This window comes from Pseudophryne corroboree, chromosome 3 (genome assembly GCF_028390025.1).
Source record: "Pseudophryne corroboree isolate aPseCor3 chromosome 3, aPseCor3.hap2, whole genome shotgun sequence".
NCBI lineage: Eukaryota > Metazoa > Chordata > Amphibia > Anura > Myobatrachidae > Pseudophryne > Pseudophryne corroboree.
In genome coordinates this window covers 706,617,553-706,638,465 of record NC_086446.1, presented here as the reverse complement: position 1 = coordinate 706,638,465, position 20,913 = coordinate 706,617,553, and the positions used below count along the sequence as shown (strand labels likewise).

The 20,913-nt window shown below is 41.5% G+C and overlaps 1 protein-coding gene across 1 annotated transcript in view; it reads left to right on the top strand.

The window, feature by feature from the left end:
- The window catches only part of LOC135057412 (alpha-2-macroglobulin-like), a 139,014-nt gene that overhangs the window by 16,048 nt on the left and 102,053 nt on the right, over nt 1-20,913 (top strand). Inside the window, exons 3-6 of the mRNA XM_063963302.1 lie at nt 548-600; nt 7,582-7,602; nt 8,826-8,982; nt 15,174-15,258. Of these exons, the coding sequence (XP_063819372.1) occupies nt 548-600; nt 7,582-7,602; nt 8,826-8,982; nt 15,174-15,258 (316 nt within the window). The remainder of the gene's footprint in view (nt 1-547; nt 601-7,581; nt 7,603-8,825; nt 8,983-15,173; nt 15,259-20,913) is intronic.

Sequence of the window (20,913 nt, the reverse complement as noted above, 5' to 3'; positions counted from 1 at the left end):
CCTCTCCATCACTACAGTATGTTGCTTTTGTATTGTTGTATAGCCGTGACGTACAGTCAGGGTAGCAGGGGAGGCAGAGCTTTCACTGTCATACTCCCGTAAACTCCATAGTCTTCACTGTAAAGAATATTATATTAATTCAATGAAGACATTTTTAACGTATTATATATTTTTTTATTAATTCATCTTATTTTTCTATTATTCTAATCATTTTCGTAGTCAAAACTCACCACCAAATGATATACTGTATGTGTGTGTGTGTAACTCATTCTCTGATACTAGCATGTGCCTCCCCAGCCATTGACCTCACTGCACCTCACTGCTGTATAGACAATTGCATGTAATGTGCCACATTCATATACAGTATCTCAGCTACTGTACTACCACTAGCAAAGTACCAAAAACTGTTCAGGATTAAAATTGTATAATTGTACAACCCTTAATGTGTTATGGATGAAGAATTGTGTTCATTTATACGATTATTTTCTTGACTAAAATACTGTAAGTATAGACACTTTACCTGATATTAATTATTTGATGATTTTAGTGAGGTTTCGGGTGATATCTGTGGACGCGAATTTCCATCCTGCACCAAAAACGGTGAGATTTATATTTTTTGCATCCCATTAAATTGCAAATGACAACTTGGTAACATAGGAATAAGGCAGAAAGTACATAAACCTGAAACAGACCTTTTTTTGAAATAGGGAAATACTGTAGAGTGGACCCTATTCAGTAAGGATTGCAAATTCTGCTAAGTAGTAGTTGCTGCGATCAAATAGTAGCCGCCCAGAAATACAGAATAAACATGCATCGTAGAAATGGCGAATGCATTGCAATATGCAGCTGTTCGCAGAACCATACGCAACTACCGGAACATCGAGCCAGGCAAGGTCATCCGCAATTCTTGCAACACAAAAGGATGACTGACATCAGAGGCCCTCATTAAAAACTCCTTGGTACGCCTGTGTTTTTTCAACACACCCAGAAAACGTCAGACAGTGGCTGCATTGCGATCACAATGTGCATACATTTTCTGTTACTATTTTATTCACATGTGCGCAATGCGAATGATGCGCATGCACAGTCATTTGATAATTGGCCGGATTGCGATTTACAAATTTTGCAATCTAACCTGAATGAGGTCCTGTGTCAGTAACAACCAGTGACAACTACTCACCAAACAGATTACAGTACATGAATTAGAAGGGAAAATTTATCAAAGCTTGGAGAGAGATAAATGGGGTTATTTACTGAAGGTCAATTTTCATTGATTTCAAATTGATGAAAATTGATCTCAATTATTGTTGAGCTTCATTTTTTATATTGATTTTTAAATGTTTGTTAATGTACGTTTTAGCCCTGGAAGTACATTGATTTTGATTGATTTAAATCAGGGATGGGGAACCTTCGGTCCTCCAGCTGCTGTTGAACTACACATCCCAGCATGCCTTGCAACAGTTTTAGCATGGCCAAATAGCAAAACTGTAGCAAGGCATGCTGGTATGTGTAGTTCAACAACAGCTGGAGGACCGAAGGTTCCCCATCCCTGATTTAAATCTTTCAACATCGTCCTTTAGTAAATACCTGTATATCCCAAAGTACTAACCAATCAGTTCCCGCCAATTTGAAGGCTGTTTGAAGAAAGACAAAAGCTAATTGGTTGGTACTTTATCTCTCTCCACTTTATCATTCTCCAAGCTGAATAAACAGTAGTTTATTCAAATTATTATTTTTAAGTGGGCATAGAAAATTACTATTAATACAGCAAATTAATGAATGAATCAATCAATTAATTAAAGGTTTTATGTGCACAGCTACTAAATAACATTTTTTTTTCTTAACTGAAATCTGACAATGTACTAGTTGGTATTAAAAGCTTTAACACTTTATAAGTGTTATATATTACAGGTTGTGTATCCCTTATCCAAAATGCTTGAAACCAGAGGTATTTTGGATATCGGATTTTTCCGTATATTGAAATAATTGCATACCATAATGAGATGTTATGGCGATGGGACCCAAATCTAAGCACAGAATGGATTTATGTTTCATATACACCTTATACACACAGCCTGAAGAAACAGTAATTTTAGCCAATATTTTTAATAACTTTGTACATTAAACAAAGTGTGTCTACATTCACACAATTCATTTATGTTTCATATACACCTTATACACACAGCCTGAAGGTCATTGAATACAATATTTTAATAACTTTGTGTATTAAACAAAGTTTCCATATATTGAGCCATCAGAAAATAAAGGTTTCACTATCTCACTCTCACTCAAATTACGTATTTCGGAATATTCAGTATTTCGGAATATTTGGATATGGGATACTCAACCTGTAGATACATTTGAATCAAATAAAGAGATACTGAGAATAATGCTATCACAGAGGTACCAAACTGCTCAGTATAAAGTGAGAAATAAAGTATAAGATATAACAAATATGAACTAAAAACACTTTTTTTATATTCTGATATTGGATCATTCATTATGTTTGCAATATTCTACAGATCAGATAATTAGAATATAATATGATACTGTACAATGGGGGTAATTCCAAGTTGATCGCAGCAGGAACTTTTTTAGCAGTTGGGCAAAACCATGTGCACTGCAGGGGAGGCAGATGTAACATGTGCAGAGAGAGTTAGATTTGGGTGTGGTGAGTTCAATCTGCAATCTAAACTGCAGTGTAAAAATCAAGCAGCCAGTATTTACCCTGCACAGAAACAAAATAACCCACCCAAATCTAACTCTAACTGCACATGTTATATCTGCCTCCCCTGCAGTGCGCATGGTTTTGCCCAACTGCTAAAAATTTTCCTGCTGCGATCAACTTGGAATTACCCCCAATGTTATCATTTTTCAGCTTCATACAATTTAATTAATAGTGCTAAAACATACAAGCTTTCTTACAAAAGTAAGGTTCATCTGTATAGCAAACACTTCCAACATTGCTACAAGGTACAGAAGTGACCTTGTACACCTACTGTAGCAATTCAAGTGTCACTTGAATCGGACGTCTGTCTTTTGCCCCTTTACCCAGCTGAGTTGCAGACAATAACTACATGAAATGCCAGCATCAGTGATCAGGGTAATCACGCATTCTATTTTTTATTTTTTTTTACAATTTTATATAGAGACGAGATATGATGTAAGCAGGAAGAGCAATCACCAGACCTTTCTCTATGGGGTTTGAGCTGGGCGAAAAATAGAGGAGGGCCAAATAAAAAAAATATTTTGGTGTTAATTTGGTTTTAAACTAAATTTAAATCAAATGTCATAAATACGTTGCAACAGCTTCTAGAAGTTTTACATGTTTATTTAAAATGTAGAACTTCCAGGTCCAGTTATAATTATATAACCTGAGCCATGATCACATACCACATTGTGTAGTCACACCATATGTCCACAATACTAAGAAGAATAAAGTCAGAAGAGAACACATCACTGTGGTGGCAATTTAGGCAAACGTGTCTGAACCATAATTCTGCAATGGAAATAGATAAAACATAACATTGGGAAATGCAGTATGCCAAGTACGTTACTAAGTCATTTCTGTTCATGTAAATGTTTTGACACTTCTAAGTATAGTGGAAATCAAAGGAAAACATGTCACCCTATATATCCCCTGTCATTCATAGGGGGGGAATGTAATAGGGTGTGAGAATCAGAAAGTGAGCAATTTTGTGGGAGTACTCCTGTTATTTTCTGAAGTGGCAATCATTTACATGACAAAATCTACCTGGTTTTGCCATATACTGTACATGGGCCCTCATTCCGAGTTGTTTGCATGCAAGCTGCTTTTAGCAGATTTACTCACGCTAAGCCGCCGCCTACTGGGAGTGAATCTTAGCTTCTTAAAATTGCGAACGACGTATTCGTAATATTGCGATTAGACCTCTCTTAGCAGTTTCTGAGTAGCTCCAGACTTACTCGGCATCTGCGATCAGTTCAGTGCTTGTCGTTCCTGGTTTGACGTCACAAACACACCCAGCGTTCGCCAGACACTCCTCAATTTCTCCGGCCACTCCCGCGTTTTTCCCAGAAACGGTAGCGTTTTTCCGCACACACCCATAAAACGGCCAGTTTCCGCCCAGTAACACCCACTTCCTGTCAATCACATTACGATCACCAGAACGATGAAAAAGCCGTGAGTAAAATTCCTAACTGCATAGCAAATTTACTTGGCGCAGTCGCACTGCGGACATTGCGCATGCAATGCGAAAAAATTTACCGAGCGAACAACTCGGAATGACCACCATGATTACCACTCAAAAAAACAAACCAGGAGATCTCTCTCAAAATCTCTCACTTTGTGATTCTCACACCCTGTTAAATTTTCCCCCTTATGTCTGTTTGTTAAACTATTTGTTGAGGTAACAATTGGACTTGTCAGCCACCCAAAGTATAAAGTATATTGAAGGGAGTTGAATGCTGCAGTATACGTATTTGGATCCTTTGTCAGTCTTGCAAAGGCGACTTTATGCAAATACTGGTACTAGTCCTTTTCTGGTGTACAAGCCAAGGGCGGATTGGGATGGAAAACCCCTAATGGGGGTGTGGTCTGATGAGGTGGTGGAGTCTGTTGAGGGGGGCCTGTTTGTAAGCAATTGTGGCCATCCATGCGTCTTTGGCTGCAGTTGTGTCTGAGACCAGGGGCGGATTGGGAACTAAAAGTGGCCCAGAAAATTTTTGTAGAAGTGTCCTGATGTGGGCAGCACAAGACGAATAACACAGGGCCGTAACTACGTGTGTGCCAAGTGGGCTTGTCACACAGCGCAGTTGCCCTGAGGGCGCACGACCAGCGGCATGTAATGAGTCAAATTGACTCATTACATGCCGCATCTGAAGTCTGCGCCGTGCGCCGCCGCCACGCTGTGAAGGAGAGAGCAGCGGTTCCTCCATCCCAGCATCCACAGCAGCGCCGGGCAGCCTATACGGAAGGAGAGGGGCTATGCTGCAGCGGCGCTTACTACCAATGAAATAGTGCTGCTGCGGCTCCAGTCCCCCTCCCTCCTCATCCTTCTCACCTGCCTGCACCGAGGGAGCTGCACGAGGAGCCTGTCAGCGGGGAGATGGTAAGTATGTCTCTCTCTCTCTCTCTCTCTCTCTCTCTGTTGGACACCGTCTACCATAATGTGTAAAAAGGGGGTCTGGCTGCCGCAATGTGTAAAAAGGGGGCCTGGCTGCCGCAATGTGTAAAAAGCGGGCGTGGCTGCCGCAATGTGTAAAAAGGGTGACTGGCTGCTGCAATGTGTAAACAGGGGGACTGGCTGCCGCAATGTGTACAAAGGGGGACTGGCTGCCTCAATGTGTAAAAAGGGGGGTCTGGTTGCCACAATGTGTAAAAAGGGGGCCAGGCTGCCGCAATGTGTAAAAAGGGGGCCTGGCTGCCATAATGTGTAAAAAGGGGTACTGCCTGCCGCAATGTGTAAAAAGGGGGCCTGGCTGCCGAAATGTGTAAAAAAGGGGCCTGGCAGCCGTAATGTGTAAAAAGGGGGACTGGATGCTGTAGTGTGTAAAAAGGGGGACTGGCTGCCGTAATGTGTAAAAAGGGGGCCTGGCTGCCGTAATGTGTAAAAACGGGGACGCTGGCTGCCGTAATGTGTAAAAAGGGGATGCTGTCTTGCTGTAATGTGTAAAAAAGGGCGCCTGGCTGCCGCAATGTGTAAAAAGGGGGCCTGGCTGCCGCAATGTGTAAAAAGGGGGACTGGCTGCCGCAATGTGTAAAAAGGGGGACTGGCTGCCGCAATGTGTAAAAAAGGGGACTGGCTGCCGCAATGTGTAAAAAGGGGGACTGGCTGCCGTAATATGTGAAAAGGGGGACTGGCTGCCGTAATGTGTAAAAAGGGGGACTGGCTGCCGTAATGTGTAAAAACGGGGACGCTGTCTGCTGTCATGTGTAAAAAGGGGACGCTGTCTGCCGTAATGTTAAAAAAGGGGACGCTGTGTGCTGTAATGTGTAAAAAAGGGGGCCTGGCTGCCGCAATGTGTAAAAAGGGGAACTGGCTGCTGCAGTGTGTAAAACAGGTGGACTGGCTGCCGCAATGTGTAAAAAGGGGGACTGTCTGCTGTAATGTGTAAAAAGGGGGACGCTGTCTGCTGTAATTTATAAAAGTGGCTCTACCTGGTGTAGTGGCGCTACTGTGCAGCGTAATTTGAATAATGGAGACTACTGTGTACCGTAGTATGAATTTCTATTATTTTGTGGCCACGCCCATTCCCATGAAGCCACACACCTATATATTTTTTGCGTGCCTACGGCGCGCACTGCCCCTATCTTACATGTGGGGGGGGGCGCCAATGTCGTTTCTTGCACACAGCGCTAAAATGCCTAGTTACGGCACTGGAATAACATACTGTGTAGCCATGGCAGCATCACTGTGGCAGAATTACTGTACTGCAGAGTTTGAATAACAGAATGAATGGGGACAATGCAGTGTACTGAGTGTGGTGGGCTGCTTGCCATGTGGGGGGTGGCCCACATGACAAAACACAAAATAGGCCCCACAGACAAGTTGGCCGACCAGGAGTCTTCCTGGTGAGCCCTATGGCCAATCAGCCCTTGGTACAAGCCTCTCCCTGGTGTACAAGCCCCTCCCAGGTGTACAAGTTCCTCCCTGGTGTACAAGCTCCTCCTTGGTTTACAAGCCTTTTCCTGGTATATAAGCCCCTCCCTGTTGTATAAGCCGTTCCCTGGTGTACAAGCCCTAATCTAGTGTACAAGCTCCTCCCTAGTGTACAAGTCCCTCCTTGGTGTACAAGCCCCTCCTTGGTGTATAAGCATGCATCTGCATGTGCAAGGACTAAGATGCCCACTTTGTGCTTCTTTAGATGGTAAAATCCTGCTTGGGGCATCTTTAAATGCAACCATTATCTAAAATTGCATCAGCCACATGCGAAGTGTAGATTGTCCATCACAGTCTGGCTTTCAATTTGAGTGATTAATCGTCTGAGCACAGAGCCACGTCAGCAACACGGCCATGATACGCCTATAAGATGTACCATCTCCATTCATTCACATAGCCACTTCCTTGTCACCTCTCAGTCGTCACCCTGCCGCTATAGATGCGTACACAGGAGAAAATATATCCAACTGCATCTGACAACAATATTGTGTCCGCATACCTCCCAACATGACCCTCTCCAGGAGGGACAGAATGCTCTGCTCCTGGACTTCCCTCTTAATTTATGATTGCCATCACCTGTTCTGAAACACTTTTCTTATCCATTAACCTGTTCAACACAGGTGCCAGCAATCGTACATTAAGAGTGAAGTCCAGAAACAGAGCATTGTGTCCCTGCTGGAGAGGGTCATGTTGGGAGGTATGTGTCCGACACTCCCAATCAGGCCCTGCTGTATACAGCTGATCTGTTTCACAATGCTAAACACATAATGAGACTGTAAAACTCTTGAGAATACAGATTAGTGCTTTTACCCCCAGTGTTATGAGATGAAGCAATGATACTGCTGTATACTGTTTACCTGACTGCATGTATCTAATACATAGTTATGAAGTCATTAAGAATTTATTTTCACTGTGCTGTTTTCTTTTTCTTTGTTATCAGATTTCTGTGATTAAGCTAAAGGTAAGTATTACATTACCAATTTCTGTATCTGATTATGTTTTAATTTAACCATTTATATGGGTTGAAGAACAAGACCAATGTTTATTTTACATTAAAAGGTCCATCATATCAAGTCATGCACCATCGCTTAGAGAGTGATAAAATGGACAGAGAAAAAGTACCAGACAATCAGCTCCTAACTGTCATTTTTCAAACACAGCCTGAGACATGGCAGTTAGGAGCTGATTGGCTGGTACTCTATCTCTCTCCACTTTATCTCTCTCTAAGCGATGATGCATCTAGCCCACAGTCATTTTTGCTTTTATTATTTTCTGGTTATTATGTTATGTGCTCCTGTATTTTGGATTGTATCTACTAAATGTTACTGCTGATGTTACCAGGAAAACTATTACAAAATCTTAAACTTATCAAATGTTTACATCACTCTGGGGGTGTACCCAGCGCTCCCCGTAATGCTGGGCTGCCCCCCAGACACTCCGCTTGCACTGTTGGCTCCTCTACAGGGACACGAGCTGGGCGCTGCACGATAATATCTCCCATTCACTGAGGAGGAGTCAGCAGTTTGGTGTCACCCCCTAGAAGGCTGACACCCGGGTGCCGTCCTCACACAGTGCCGGATTAAACCCTGTGGAGGCCCCTAGTCAGTCTAAATACCGGGGCTCCCTCGCAAATTACCTCCTAATACGTTTTTAATTTTACCAATTAACAGTCTACAATCTGGAAACTGTAATCTGATGTCTATGATTTCTGTACTTTAAGTTGTTAATGGGTACATTACATTAATACAGTATTTTCTCTATAACATCTTTAATGTAAGGTTTTAGGGGTCTATTTACTAAGAGTTGGACAGAGATAAAGTGGATGGAGATAAAGTACCAGCCAATCAGCTCCTAAGTGTCATTTTTCAAACCCAGCCTGTGACATGGCAGGAGCTGATTGGCTGGTACTTTATCTCTGTCCAAGGCTTAGTAAATAGACCCCTTAGTTTCTTTGAGTTGATTCATTTTTTCTATCTTTTGGAAACAATTTATGAAAATTTTTCAAGATCAAATGAATATTATATTTATCTGTGGTTGGGGGTTCCTAAAAGGTGCGGCGCCCAAAGACCGATGCCTACTCTGCCTATTTGGTAATCCGGCACTATCCACACCCCTACATCCCACAAGTGATGCCTCTGCCACAATGGATTACAACAGATCTATCTTTACTCTGTTTTCTCACAGGATCCAAACCAGAACCGCATTGGACAATGGCTGAATGCACCTGTTAACCATGGGATTGGTGATTTCACTTTCCCTTTGTCCAATGAACTATCTCTTGGAAGATATACAATTGACATACCTTCTGCATGTGCAAAAGACTTTACTGTGTCTGAATATGGTAAGTTGCACATAAACCAAAGCGTAGTAATAGATTTACATATAAAAAATAAATATACTAACATATGGTTATAATGAAGTTTACAACAGTAAAATTGCACAACAATGTGTATAAATAAGTCAATGCTTTGCCAACATCTGCAAGTTTTTGATTTGCAGAGCATAAATTGTGTATCATAAAGTATAACATATTTGTTACTATTTCATAGTTTATATCCTGAGGAACTGTACGACTATTGTCACAGAGTTCTGTAATCCCTACTGATGTCCCTAGGTCTATGTATATAACCTGTATGAGTATGTATAACCCAGTGTATACAGCAAACATGACCCATGTAAATGATGTCTAGTCCATGGCCTAAATCAGACCTGATCGCAGAAGTAAAATCTTTCTTTAATGGGCAAAACCATATGCACTGCAGGTGGGACAAATATAACATGGGCAGAGAGAGTTAGATTTGGATGGGTTATTTTGTTAATGTGTAGGGTAAATAATACTGGCTGCTTTATTTTTACACTGCAATTAGATTTCAGTTTGAACACACCCCACCCAAAATCTAAAGCTCTCTGCACATGATATACCTGCCCCACCTGCACTGCACATGGTTTTGCCCATTAGAGAAAGAAATTGCTGCTGTGATCAGGTCTGAATTAGGCCCACAGTTATGAAGGGTAATCTGTATACTTTGTATAGTCCACATTATGAACATCTAGAACAGTGTTGGACTGGGGCATAATGGGTCCACAGGGGTAGGATGCTATGATAAGGGTCCATGTCATTCACCAGTCCGTGGTCCTGCTGTGCCAAGTAAATGACCCACTAATAAAGTAACAATGTTTTATTTCAGTGAATGGTCTGGAACTTGAGTTGTAAGAGAGGAAAAGGTAACCTTAGGAAGTGGGACCCACTGAGGAGATCCCTTACCACCCCTGTCACCCAGTCTAGTACTAAACATAATAATAATCAGTGGCGTCACAAGCCGGGTGTGGTGGGTGCGGCCCGCACCCTGGGTGTGACACCTAGAAGGGGTGACACCAATCTGTGGGCTCCTCCGCAATGACACAGGAGCCAGGTGCTGCAGTGTGAAATTCTGCTGCAGCACCCAGTTCCTGTCATAGAAGAGGAGCCGACAACGCTACAAACAGTCTCAGGGGGCAACTCAGTAAAGACATATAACGGTATATGCAATTGTGGTCGAATTCCCGAAATTGTCGAATTTCGGGTCATTTTCGACCCAAAAAAAAAATCGCCTATGCAATTAAGTGCTTTCCGACCAAAAAACGGACTTTCAAAATTCGACTTTTTGAAATTCGAATTTTTGCAAATTCGACTTTTCTGCAATGATATAAGTGCTGCAATTCGACCAAAGCATATTCAATTCAAGTTTGGAAATTCGACAGCAGTGCTTTTAGACAGCAAATTCGTCATTTTCAATCCGCCACACTTTGGAGGGTGAAAACAAATAAAAAAAATTTAAACATGTTTTTTTTTTTTTTTTGGGGAATAGCAGATCTATTTATATTAGAAGGGATTAGGTACTTTTTTTTTTTTTTGGAGGCACAAATATTATTTATATATTTTTTAAAATATTATTTTTTTTTTATTTTTTTTTTATGCTGGAACGGTGAAATCATAAAAAAAAATGGCGTGGGGTCCCCCCTCCAAAGCATAACCAGCCTCGGGCTCTTCGAGCTGGTCCTGGTTCTAAAAATGCGGGGAAAAAATTGACAGGGGTTCCCCCGTATTTTTAAAACCAGCACCGGGCTCTGCGCCTGGTGCTGGTGCCAAAAATACGGGGGACAAAAAGAGTAGGGGTCCCCCGTATTTTTAACACCAGCATCGGGCTCCACTAGCTGGACAGATAATGCCACAGCCGGGGGTCACTTTTATGCCGTGCCCTGCGGCCGTGGCATCAAATATCCAACTAGTCACCCCTGGCCGGGGTACCCTGGGGGAGTGGGGACCCCTTCAATCAAGGGGTCCCCCCCCAGCCACCCAAGGGCCAGGGGTGAAGCCCGAGGCTGTGTCCCCCCCATCCAATGGGCTGCGGATGGGGGGGCTGATAGCCTTTTGTGATAATAAAAAGATATTGTTTCTTCCAGTAGTACTACAAGTCCCAGCAAGCCTCCCCCGCAAGCTGGTACTTGGAGAACCACAAGTACCAGCATGCGGGAGAAAAACGGGCCCGCTGGTACCTGTAGTACTACTGGGAAAAAAATACCCAAATAAAAACAGGACACACACACCGTCGACAGCAATTTCTTTCTCTAATGGGCAAAACCATGTGCAGTGCAGGTGGGGCAGGTATATCATGTGCAGAGAGCTTTAGATTTTGGGTGGGGTGTGTTCAAACTGAAATCTAATTGCAGTGTAAAAATAAAGCAGCCAGTATTATTATGTGATATATAGTAATACCTTAACAAGGGATTATTAACTGTCAGCAACTATTACAGCTCTAAATGAGCCAAAATTATGTTACAATGAAATTGGGATAATTGTATCTATCACTTGTTACAATTGAAATGTCTGTTACTGCCAGAGTCTAATCCTTGAACTGACAGCTGCTGTTTCTCTTGTAGTGGATACATTTGTATCCTAACGTTCTAATGTTTCTCTCTCAGTGGACATAACATTATTCATGAAGCTTAGGAGGGCACGGGATCCGGACTCCAGGTCGACAGCACAAAGGTCGACACACATTAGGTTGACACCAATTGGTCGACACACCTTAGGTCGACGTGGACAAAATGTCGACATGGGCAAAAGGTCGACAGGAACAAGGTCGACATGAAAAAAGGTTGACATGAGTTTTTCGCGATTTTTTTCTTTTTTTGAACCTTTTCATACTTAACGATCCACGTGGACTACGATTGGAACGGTAAAGTGTGCCGAGCGAAGCGGTAGCGGAGCGAAGGCACCATGCGAGGGGACGCGGTGCACTAATTGGGGTTCCCGGTCACTCTGCAAAGAAAACGACACCAAAAAAAACATAAAAAACTCATGTCAACCTTTTTCCATGTCGACCTTGTTCCTGTCGACCTTTTGTCTATGTCGACCTTTTGTCCATGTCGACCTAAGGTGTGTCGACCAATTGGTGTCGACCTAATGTGTGTCGACCTTTGTGCTGTCGACCCTCAGTCCCAGACCCAAGGGCACATAGGTGCTATTGGAACCTTATAATAGAGTCTGGACACTAATTCTGAGACATAGTGGAATAAGAAAGTATAATATACACTATTTGTTTGATCAATTCATTGAGAATATTTATTGAAAGCATCACACACAGCAATCTATATAAATCAGGGTATTATCATTATATTATATACGATGGCATCTGGAATCCTGCTTCTTCAACGGGTCTCATACTTTAAATCCTGGGAGGGATTAGAAAATTTAGACGTTTACTTTAGGAGTCCTATTTATAGCCAGAAGAACCGTAGTGTGAACGTGAACTGAACTACAGTTAATGGACATATATACAGGAATTATACACTCCTAACACACTCTTGACTATCTATAAACTCCAATAGCAATATACGAGCCAATCCGGTGACATCTAGTGCGCAGCATTTTCATTTTAGTCACGATTTCTTTCTTATTTACACCATTCTATTTTCCTTTTAATATTCGCTGGTTTTATTATATAGTGTAATAAAAGTTATATTTTAATATAAGATTGTGTGCACCACCATAGGGCATTTCGAACCCTTTCTCTTACTTTCTTTTGTAGATTTCTATGTTGAATTATATAGGCAAATGTAATATTCCGCGAGTTCCGGAGGTGCAGGAATTTTGTGCGAGTCTGCTGCTTTTTTTAAAGCAGCAATCATTTACAAGGCAAAATCAGGTTGGTTTTGCCTTGTTAATAATGGCTGCTTTAAAAAAATGGTCAGACTTGCACAAAATTCCCACTCCTCTGAACTTATTTACACCATTCTATTTTCCTTTTAATATTCGCTGGTTTTTTGTTATATATTGTAATACAAGTTATATTTTAAGATTGTGTGCACCACCATAGGGCATTTCGAACCCTTTCTCTTCCTTTCTTTTGTAGATTTATTTTGCCTGTGGTAGTACCCCCCAAAAAGTTTTGAATAACATTAACATGTTCTTGATAATAAAAATGTGGGTCATCTACTCGATATGAATCAACCTGTGCGACTAGTACTATGCAACTCAACATAGATATCTGCAGCTACTGTACATAGCAAGAAATTATTACTGGACATAATTATGATCCAAATCTAAATGTGATCTCAAACAATTATTGACTACAATACTTTTAAAGGACAAATTTTAAAACCTGTGCAGATACTGTATGTTGACTTAAATTAATTTGCTTAACAGATAATATAACTTCAAGTAGAATTTACAGTGTGAGTAGGAGAGAAGCATAGGGGAGTTATAAAAGATTCCTAGTTAAATATAGAAATATAGAAATTGACAGCAGATAAGAACCACTTGGCCCATCTAATAGAGAAATGAAGTAGATGGGAAGATGACTAAATTGAAAGTGTCTAAGTTGGTCATTGTCAGGGACCCCAGTAGGCATCTCTGAAATTTCACTGACAATAGTCATAGTGAAAATAATTTAGTCACCTTGACCAATCACGCAGATTCCCATGTCCTGAAATAACAAAGGAAGAGCTAAATACAGGTTGAGTATCCCATATCCAAATATTCCGAAATACAGACTTTTTTGAGTGAGAGTGACATAGTGAAATCTTTGTTTTCTGTGGCTCAATGTACTCAAACTTTGTTTAAAACACAAAGTTATTAAAAATATTGTATTAAATGACCTTCAGGCTGTGTGTATAAGGTGTATATGTAACATAAAAAATAATTCTGTGCTTAGAATTGGGTCCCATCACCATGGTATCTCATTATGGTATGCAATTATTCCAAAATACGGAAAAATCCGATATCCAAAATACCTCTGGTCCCAAGCATTTTGGATAAGGGATACTCAACCTGTATAATATTCACATTGGATAGTCTGTCTCTCTTACTTTTGTACCCTACACCTATTTACTGCCATCACCCATTACACTCTATCACAACTGAGCAGACTCAACGACACAGACTACCACACAGCTAGCTGGTTTCCTTCTGCTTCTAGCAACTAATAGGTTACAGCATAACCTTAGTGATCAAATAGCTTCCTCAAAAATTGAGTTCTGGAGAATTTATAAAACTGACTAATAAAGGAAAACTTTATTTACAAAAGAAGTGCAATGCTTGATTATAGAAATGATATGAAGAGTAACAGATTACATAGACAAACGTGTTGCAATTTCAAATAAAAAGGAAAAAAGTTATAGACTATAACACGCAGCTTATTCTGGCTGAGGGGGAGCATCAGAAACTAGAGGTACATATTTATCAACTTCAAATTGACCTCCTAGTTTGACACAGATCAATAAACTCCTACACATGTGATCACCTGACCCTCTACTCCATAGATGATATAATGACTAAATCTCTGATGACTTGCTGACCAGTTAATTAAATCAGGGTCCATCCTAGGAATGCCCACATTATTTTTAACTCAAGTACAAATAACTGTACATAATGTCCTCTGTGTAATAACTATCTGAAATATTGTATGTTCACATGAATTTCCATTATTTAGTGTAAATATAACATAGCTGGGAGGTGTGATTGGTCAGAGTGGTCATTTCATCCAACCTATACATGCTAGTGATTGCCAAATTGTACCTAACCAACACACTAATATCATGTATTTTTTAGGATAACTAAAGCTCCTTGCTAGTGTAGAAATATACATTTGCAGTCAAAATAGATAACATAACATTTGGTCTATGAGATCTGTTTGCAGTCTGAATACACTCTTTAGTTAGACACCTAAGTGTTTAATCCTGCTTACCACTGCTGTGTTCAGCTTGATGTAATTAATAAACAGCCACATACAAAAGGCATTATTTATAAATAGCTGTTCACTTAATTTTGTCTGCTGGTCATAGTATGTCCTCAGAGAAATACATTCTAATGAACTACACTTAACATTTTCCATCATGTTGATCTGTGTGGGGCAGACCTACAGTATAACCTAACGACATAACAAAAATGTAACTCGCAATATGTCATAATATTATCCGTATTGCTACTGTCATTTGTGCCCATAATCCTCTACAGTATATCATTTTGATTCCTCTTTCTATTTCTTTCAGTACTGAAGAGATTTGAATTTCATTTGAATGTACCATCCCCTATAGCAGTGATAGATAAATCCTTTCACCTGGAGGCTTGTGGCAGGTATGAAGAACAGTATTTCTATAGTGTGGCTCTTCAAACTTATACTGTCCTGTTCTATTATTACTAGATTTTATTTCTATTTCAGCTAGGCACACATCTGAAAGATGAATGATCCACAGTTTGTTTCTGTCAGATGAGACAATCCTGAAAACATTCAATTTCCTGAATACACACTACACAAATATTGTTCCTCTATGAACAATGATTTTCTTGGTGTGATGTATTTTACATGCTGTTAGGCAAATCTCTGTACACACTGCAGTTACCACACAAAGTGAGCTTATTGGGACTGACGGACATTGGGGGTAATTCCAAGTTGATCACAGCAGGATTTTTATAGCATTTGGGCAAAACCATGTGCTCTGCAGGGGAGGCAGATATAACATGTGCAGAGAGAGTTAGATTTGGGTATAAGAATAAGAATCAATAAGAATCAATAAGAATCATAAGAATCAATACACAAATCTCTGTGAAACCCTAGGATATGTACTAATAAGGGAACGAAGAACAAGACACAAACAATTGCTGATAATTGCATAATATTTATTAATAAGCACAAGAAAATATAAGGATATACACATACTATAATAGGCATACAGAACTATAGCTTGCGGACGCCCTTTGTGTGGGAAGACACATATTTTAAACTTTCTCTATTCTTTCACTTCTTTATTTTATCCTATATTTTGCAATGTTCTTTTTAATAATATGAATAAAAAGTTACATTTTATTATGATTATTAACGTGCACCACTATATGGCAATCTTGTTTTCTTCCTGTATATGCGTTATCGTTCATGCAACGCAAGCTACACATCTGTAATGATGTTATTATGTCAACCCCCTTTTTATCCCATTAGGGGAGGTTTATTAACATTCCAATTACATAGTTTTCCTATTTCTCACCTGAAGAATGCCAATGTGACATTTCAGCTTCCTAACACATTGGGAAGTAAGAGAATTTATAGTGATGAGTCTGTCAGTGAGTGAGGGAGGGTTTTCGAATTTATATATATATATATCAGTGATGTGCGGTGAGCTGAATGGCTGGGTAGGCACACATGGCGATAAGTCTGAGTGCTGGGAGCCTGTCTCACCCCCAACTTACTGTAAATCTCTCCTCACTACACCAAGCTACAGTGTCCATTGATTCTACTACTTGCATCCCTGTGTCTTCTTTCCCTGTTGCTGCTGCTGTGGGCTGAGCTCCGATCTCTTTACACTACATTGCACTTCCTAGTCACATGACACACTGTAGGCATCTATCAGTGCATAGGCCCACCCCCACACTCAGAGGCATGCCTCTATTAGCAACCTTTTTATGCAGCAATACTGCCCGTGGTGTAGCTTTGCACCCACTCTGTAAAGTAGTATCTGACTGTAGAACCTAGACAGTGCTGCCGCTGCCTCATCTCTTGTCTCACTGCAGTTCCAGGGATCTCCACAAAGCTGGTGAGCGTCAGCTATAAAAATGATTACAAAAAAACAAAGAAAATGTTTATGTTATCAATATCTTTGTTTTATTCTAGTCATTTTTATATCAACTGCCAGGAGTATAGCAGAGGTATGGCATGGGAGGCTGTGACTGCTGTGACTGGAGTGACGGCCCTCTAGTGCAAGCATAAATCTTTCGGAAAATGGCTGCCATGGCCATTTCTGAGTGATTTGCGCATGCGCACTGGAGATGTCCCCAGGAACAAGGTGCAGGCGCCATGTTCCCGAAGAACTGTGCATGCACAGTAGACACTGGCAGTTTGCCAGAGTCTACTTGCTGCCGGAGAGGAGGGGGCCCGTGGATGGAGGCTGCATGAGTTCCCCTCCTCTCTTAAAACGCCCCTGCATATATATATATATATATATATTTATGTGTGTGTGTAGACAAAATATATGTGTGCTAGAAACTACCTGTGCACATGAGTAAAACTGACTACACTTAATCCAAGAAGCAGTCTCTCATTCTGACTCCTTAATTCTCAGTTGATTGGCAGCACTTGGTCTTTTCTGTTCTAATTAGACTGCAGCTCCCGACTGTAATGGGCCCTACACACTCGGTGACTGGCCACCGAGCTGCCTAACAGCTGATACGGCCATTAGACAACCCAGCGGCAAGGAAGGGGGGGTGATGGGGGGAGTGAAATTTCTTCACTCCCCCCGCCACCCGGCTCCATAGCACTGCATGCTAATATGGATGAGATTGTCCATATTGGCCTGCAGGTATGAACGAGCTGGCATCATCAATGAATGAGCGCGGGGCTGCGCATCATTCATCTTCAGTACCTACACACTGAAAGATATGAACAGTATGTCGTTCATTGATGAACGAGGTCGTTCGTATCTTCCAGTGAAATCTTTAAGTGTGTAGGGCCTATAAGAACTTCTCAGGATCCTTTGGGATACCTGTATCTTAAAAGTGATTAATAGAAGGTTCGCTCCATAATACAAATTAGTTTATTCTTAAAATTGAGCCACTAGAGTATTGCTTGTACCAAATATAGCAGAACTGTGTACTCAATACCACATGACAATATATATAGTACCACACTACGGCAATCTCCACCACTGGAATCGGGACCACACCATGCTGTCAGCCGGACCTCCAGTCATAGCTCACCATCACAGAGTACTCGAGCACCAGAGCGGGAGCTTCAGGATAGTTTCGACACCAAGCCACGCCTCTACGCATTTCGTCAAGGAGTTTGTCAGGGGGCTGGCTTGAGTGATGTATTGGAGACCTTTTAGATCAGGGATCGGGAACCTTCAGCCTTCTAGCTGTTCTTAAACTACACATCCCAGCATGCCCTGCAACAGTTTTAGCATGGCCAAATAGCAAAACTGTAGCAAGGCATGCTGGTATGTGTAGTTCAACAACAGCTGGAGGGCTGGAGATTCCCCATCCTTGTTTTAGACCCACTAGCATCCAATTGGCTGCATATACATTCCAAACACTATAATATATCCAAGCTAAACAATCCTATAATTAATAGCGGTAGTGTCTGATAATGTGTTCATAACATAAAATCTATAAGAAGAAACTTCTAAAGCACTTATATATGGAATTATGCCGCATATAATGTACAAATTTCAATACTTACAATGACTATAAAAGTTAAAACAGTAAATGCTAGCAACGGGAATCACTAGAAATAATAAACCACCTTTTATTATTCCCAAGTCCTTCGGTATTAGAACTCAAATGGAACTGGCATTAGTTCCATGTATAATTATCTATCATAATCCCCTCTAATACTGTTCACTAGAGATGAGTGGGTTCGGTTCCCAGAGAACCCCCCCCCCCCCCGAACTTTGCCTTTCGATTCCGGATCCGAGCCAGGCTCGGATTTTCCCTCTTGACTCGGAAACCCGAACGCGGAAAAACGTCATCATCTCGCTGTCAGATTCTCGCGGTATTTGGACTCCATATAAGGAGTTGCGCATCGTGGCCATTTTCACTCCAGTCTCGGACAGTGAGTGGATGTGTATTCAGTGTGCTCATTGTCAGTTTATTGGGGCGGAAAGTGGGGTGGCAAGTGTTGTGCTGCTCAGTCCAGTCCATATATCCAGTGTAGCTGTAAAGTGGTGCTGTTTTGTGCAGACCAGTCCAGTGTAGTCAGTGTATTGTGCTGTATAAGTCCAGCCATTCAGTGTTGGTGTTCTCTGCTGCCATATATCAGTAATTCCAGTATATATATCAGTAATTCCAGTGACGATATATGCTGCTGCTATATATATCCACTGCTGCAGTGTAACAATTATAACAACCTGTTGGGCTGCATCAGACCAGTGGTAGTGTCCTGTGTCATCAGTAATTCCAGTGACGATATACGCTGCTGCTATATATCCACTGCTGCAGTGTAACAATTATAACAACCTGTTGGGCTGCATCAGACCAGTGGTAGTGTCCTGTGTCATCAGTAATTCCAGTCATTCCTGTGACGCATATTGTCTCTTATAACTCCCAAAAAATAATGGAGAATCAAAATTTTGAGGAGAAAATAGGGAAAGATCAAGAAGAACCACTTTCTCCTTGTGCTGAAGCTGTTGCCACTAGCCATGACATAGACGATGAAATGCCATTAATGTCATCTGCCAAGGCCGATGCCCAATGTGATAGTAGAGGGCGTGTAAAATCCAAAAAGCCAAAGTTCAGTAAAAAGAACCAAGAAAAATAAATTTAAATAATCTGAGGAGAAACGTAAATTTGCCAATATGCCATTTACGACACGGAGTGGCAAGGAACGGCTGAGGCCTTGGCATATGTTCATGGCTAGTGGTTCAGCTTCACATGACACTTTCCTTTAATTAGAGAGACACTCACTTTATTGTTCTGTCTCGTTTTCACGTAAAGGTATCTTTATATCACCGAACATCCACGGTAAATTTCATTTACAATGAAATATGCTGTTGGAATAACACTTACATTAGTGTACTGTCTCGCGTGCACGTAACGGTATCTTTGACACCCCTCACAGAATAGACAGCAGGAATGGAGCAGACCAGTGTTTTTTCTTCCAAAGCACACGACTTTTTAGTCGTCCAATACAGCAAAAACAAGTGATCAAATATGATGGTTAGCAGCAACTTCAACGCGTTTCGGGGATTCCCTCCCCTTCCTCAAAAAGTCTTCACATGAAGATGGAAGCCCTGATCCTCTCGCTAGAAAAATTAAAAGAGTTAAGCTGGAAAGAGCACAGAAAAGAACTGTGCGCTCTGAGATGGTATCACAAATCCCCAAGGAGAGTCCAATTGTGTCGGCGGTTGCGATGCCTGACCTTCCCAACACTGGATGGGAAGAGGTGGCTCCTTCCACCATTTGCACATCCCCTGCAAGTGCTGGAAGGAGCACCCACAGTCCAGTTCCTGATATTCAAATTGAAGATGTCACTGTTGAAGTACACCAGGATGAGGATATGGGTGTTGCTGGAGCTGAGGAGGAAGTTGACGATGAGGATTCTTATGGTGATGTGGTTTGTTTAAGTCAGGCACCAGGTGAGACACCTGTTGTCCTTGGGATGAAGAAGCCCATTGTGATGCCTCGGCAAACTACCAAAAAAGCCACCTCTTCGGTGTGGAATTATTTCTCCTCAAATCCGGACAACAGGTGTCAAGCCATCTGTTGCCTCTGTCAATCTGTAATAAGTAGGGGTAAGGATGTTAACCACCTAGGAACATCCTCCCTTAAATGTCACCTGCTGCGCATTCTTCAGAAGTCACTGTCAAGTTGTGAAACTTTGGGTAAGAGCGTAAGCAGTCCACTGACACCTAAATCCCTTCTTCCTCCTGTACCCAAGCTCCTGCAAGCCACACCACCAACTCCCTCAACGTCAACTTCCTCCTCAGTCAGGAATGTCCGTAGTCCTGCAGGCAATGTCACTGTCAAGACTGAGGAGTCCTCTTCTAACCGGGATTCCTCCATAGGATCCTTGAGTGGTACGCCTGCTGTTGCGGCCGCTGCTGTTGTTTCTGCTGGGAGTCGATCGTCATCCCAGAGGGGAAGTCAGAAGACCACTTGTACTATTTCCAGTAAGCAATTGACTGTCCAACAGTTCTTTGTGAGGAAGTTGAAATATGACAGCAGTCATCCTTTTGCAAAGCAGATAACTGAGGCCTTGACAGCTATGTTGGTGTTAGAGGTGTGTCTGGTATCCACCATTAGTTC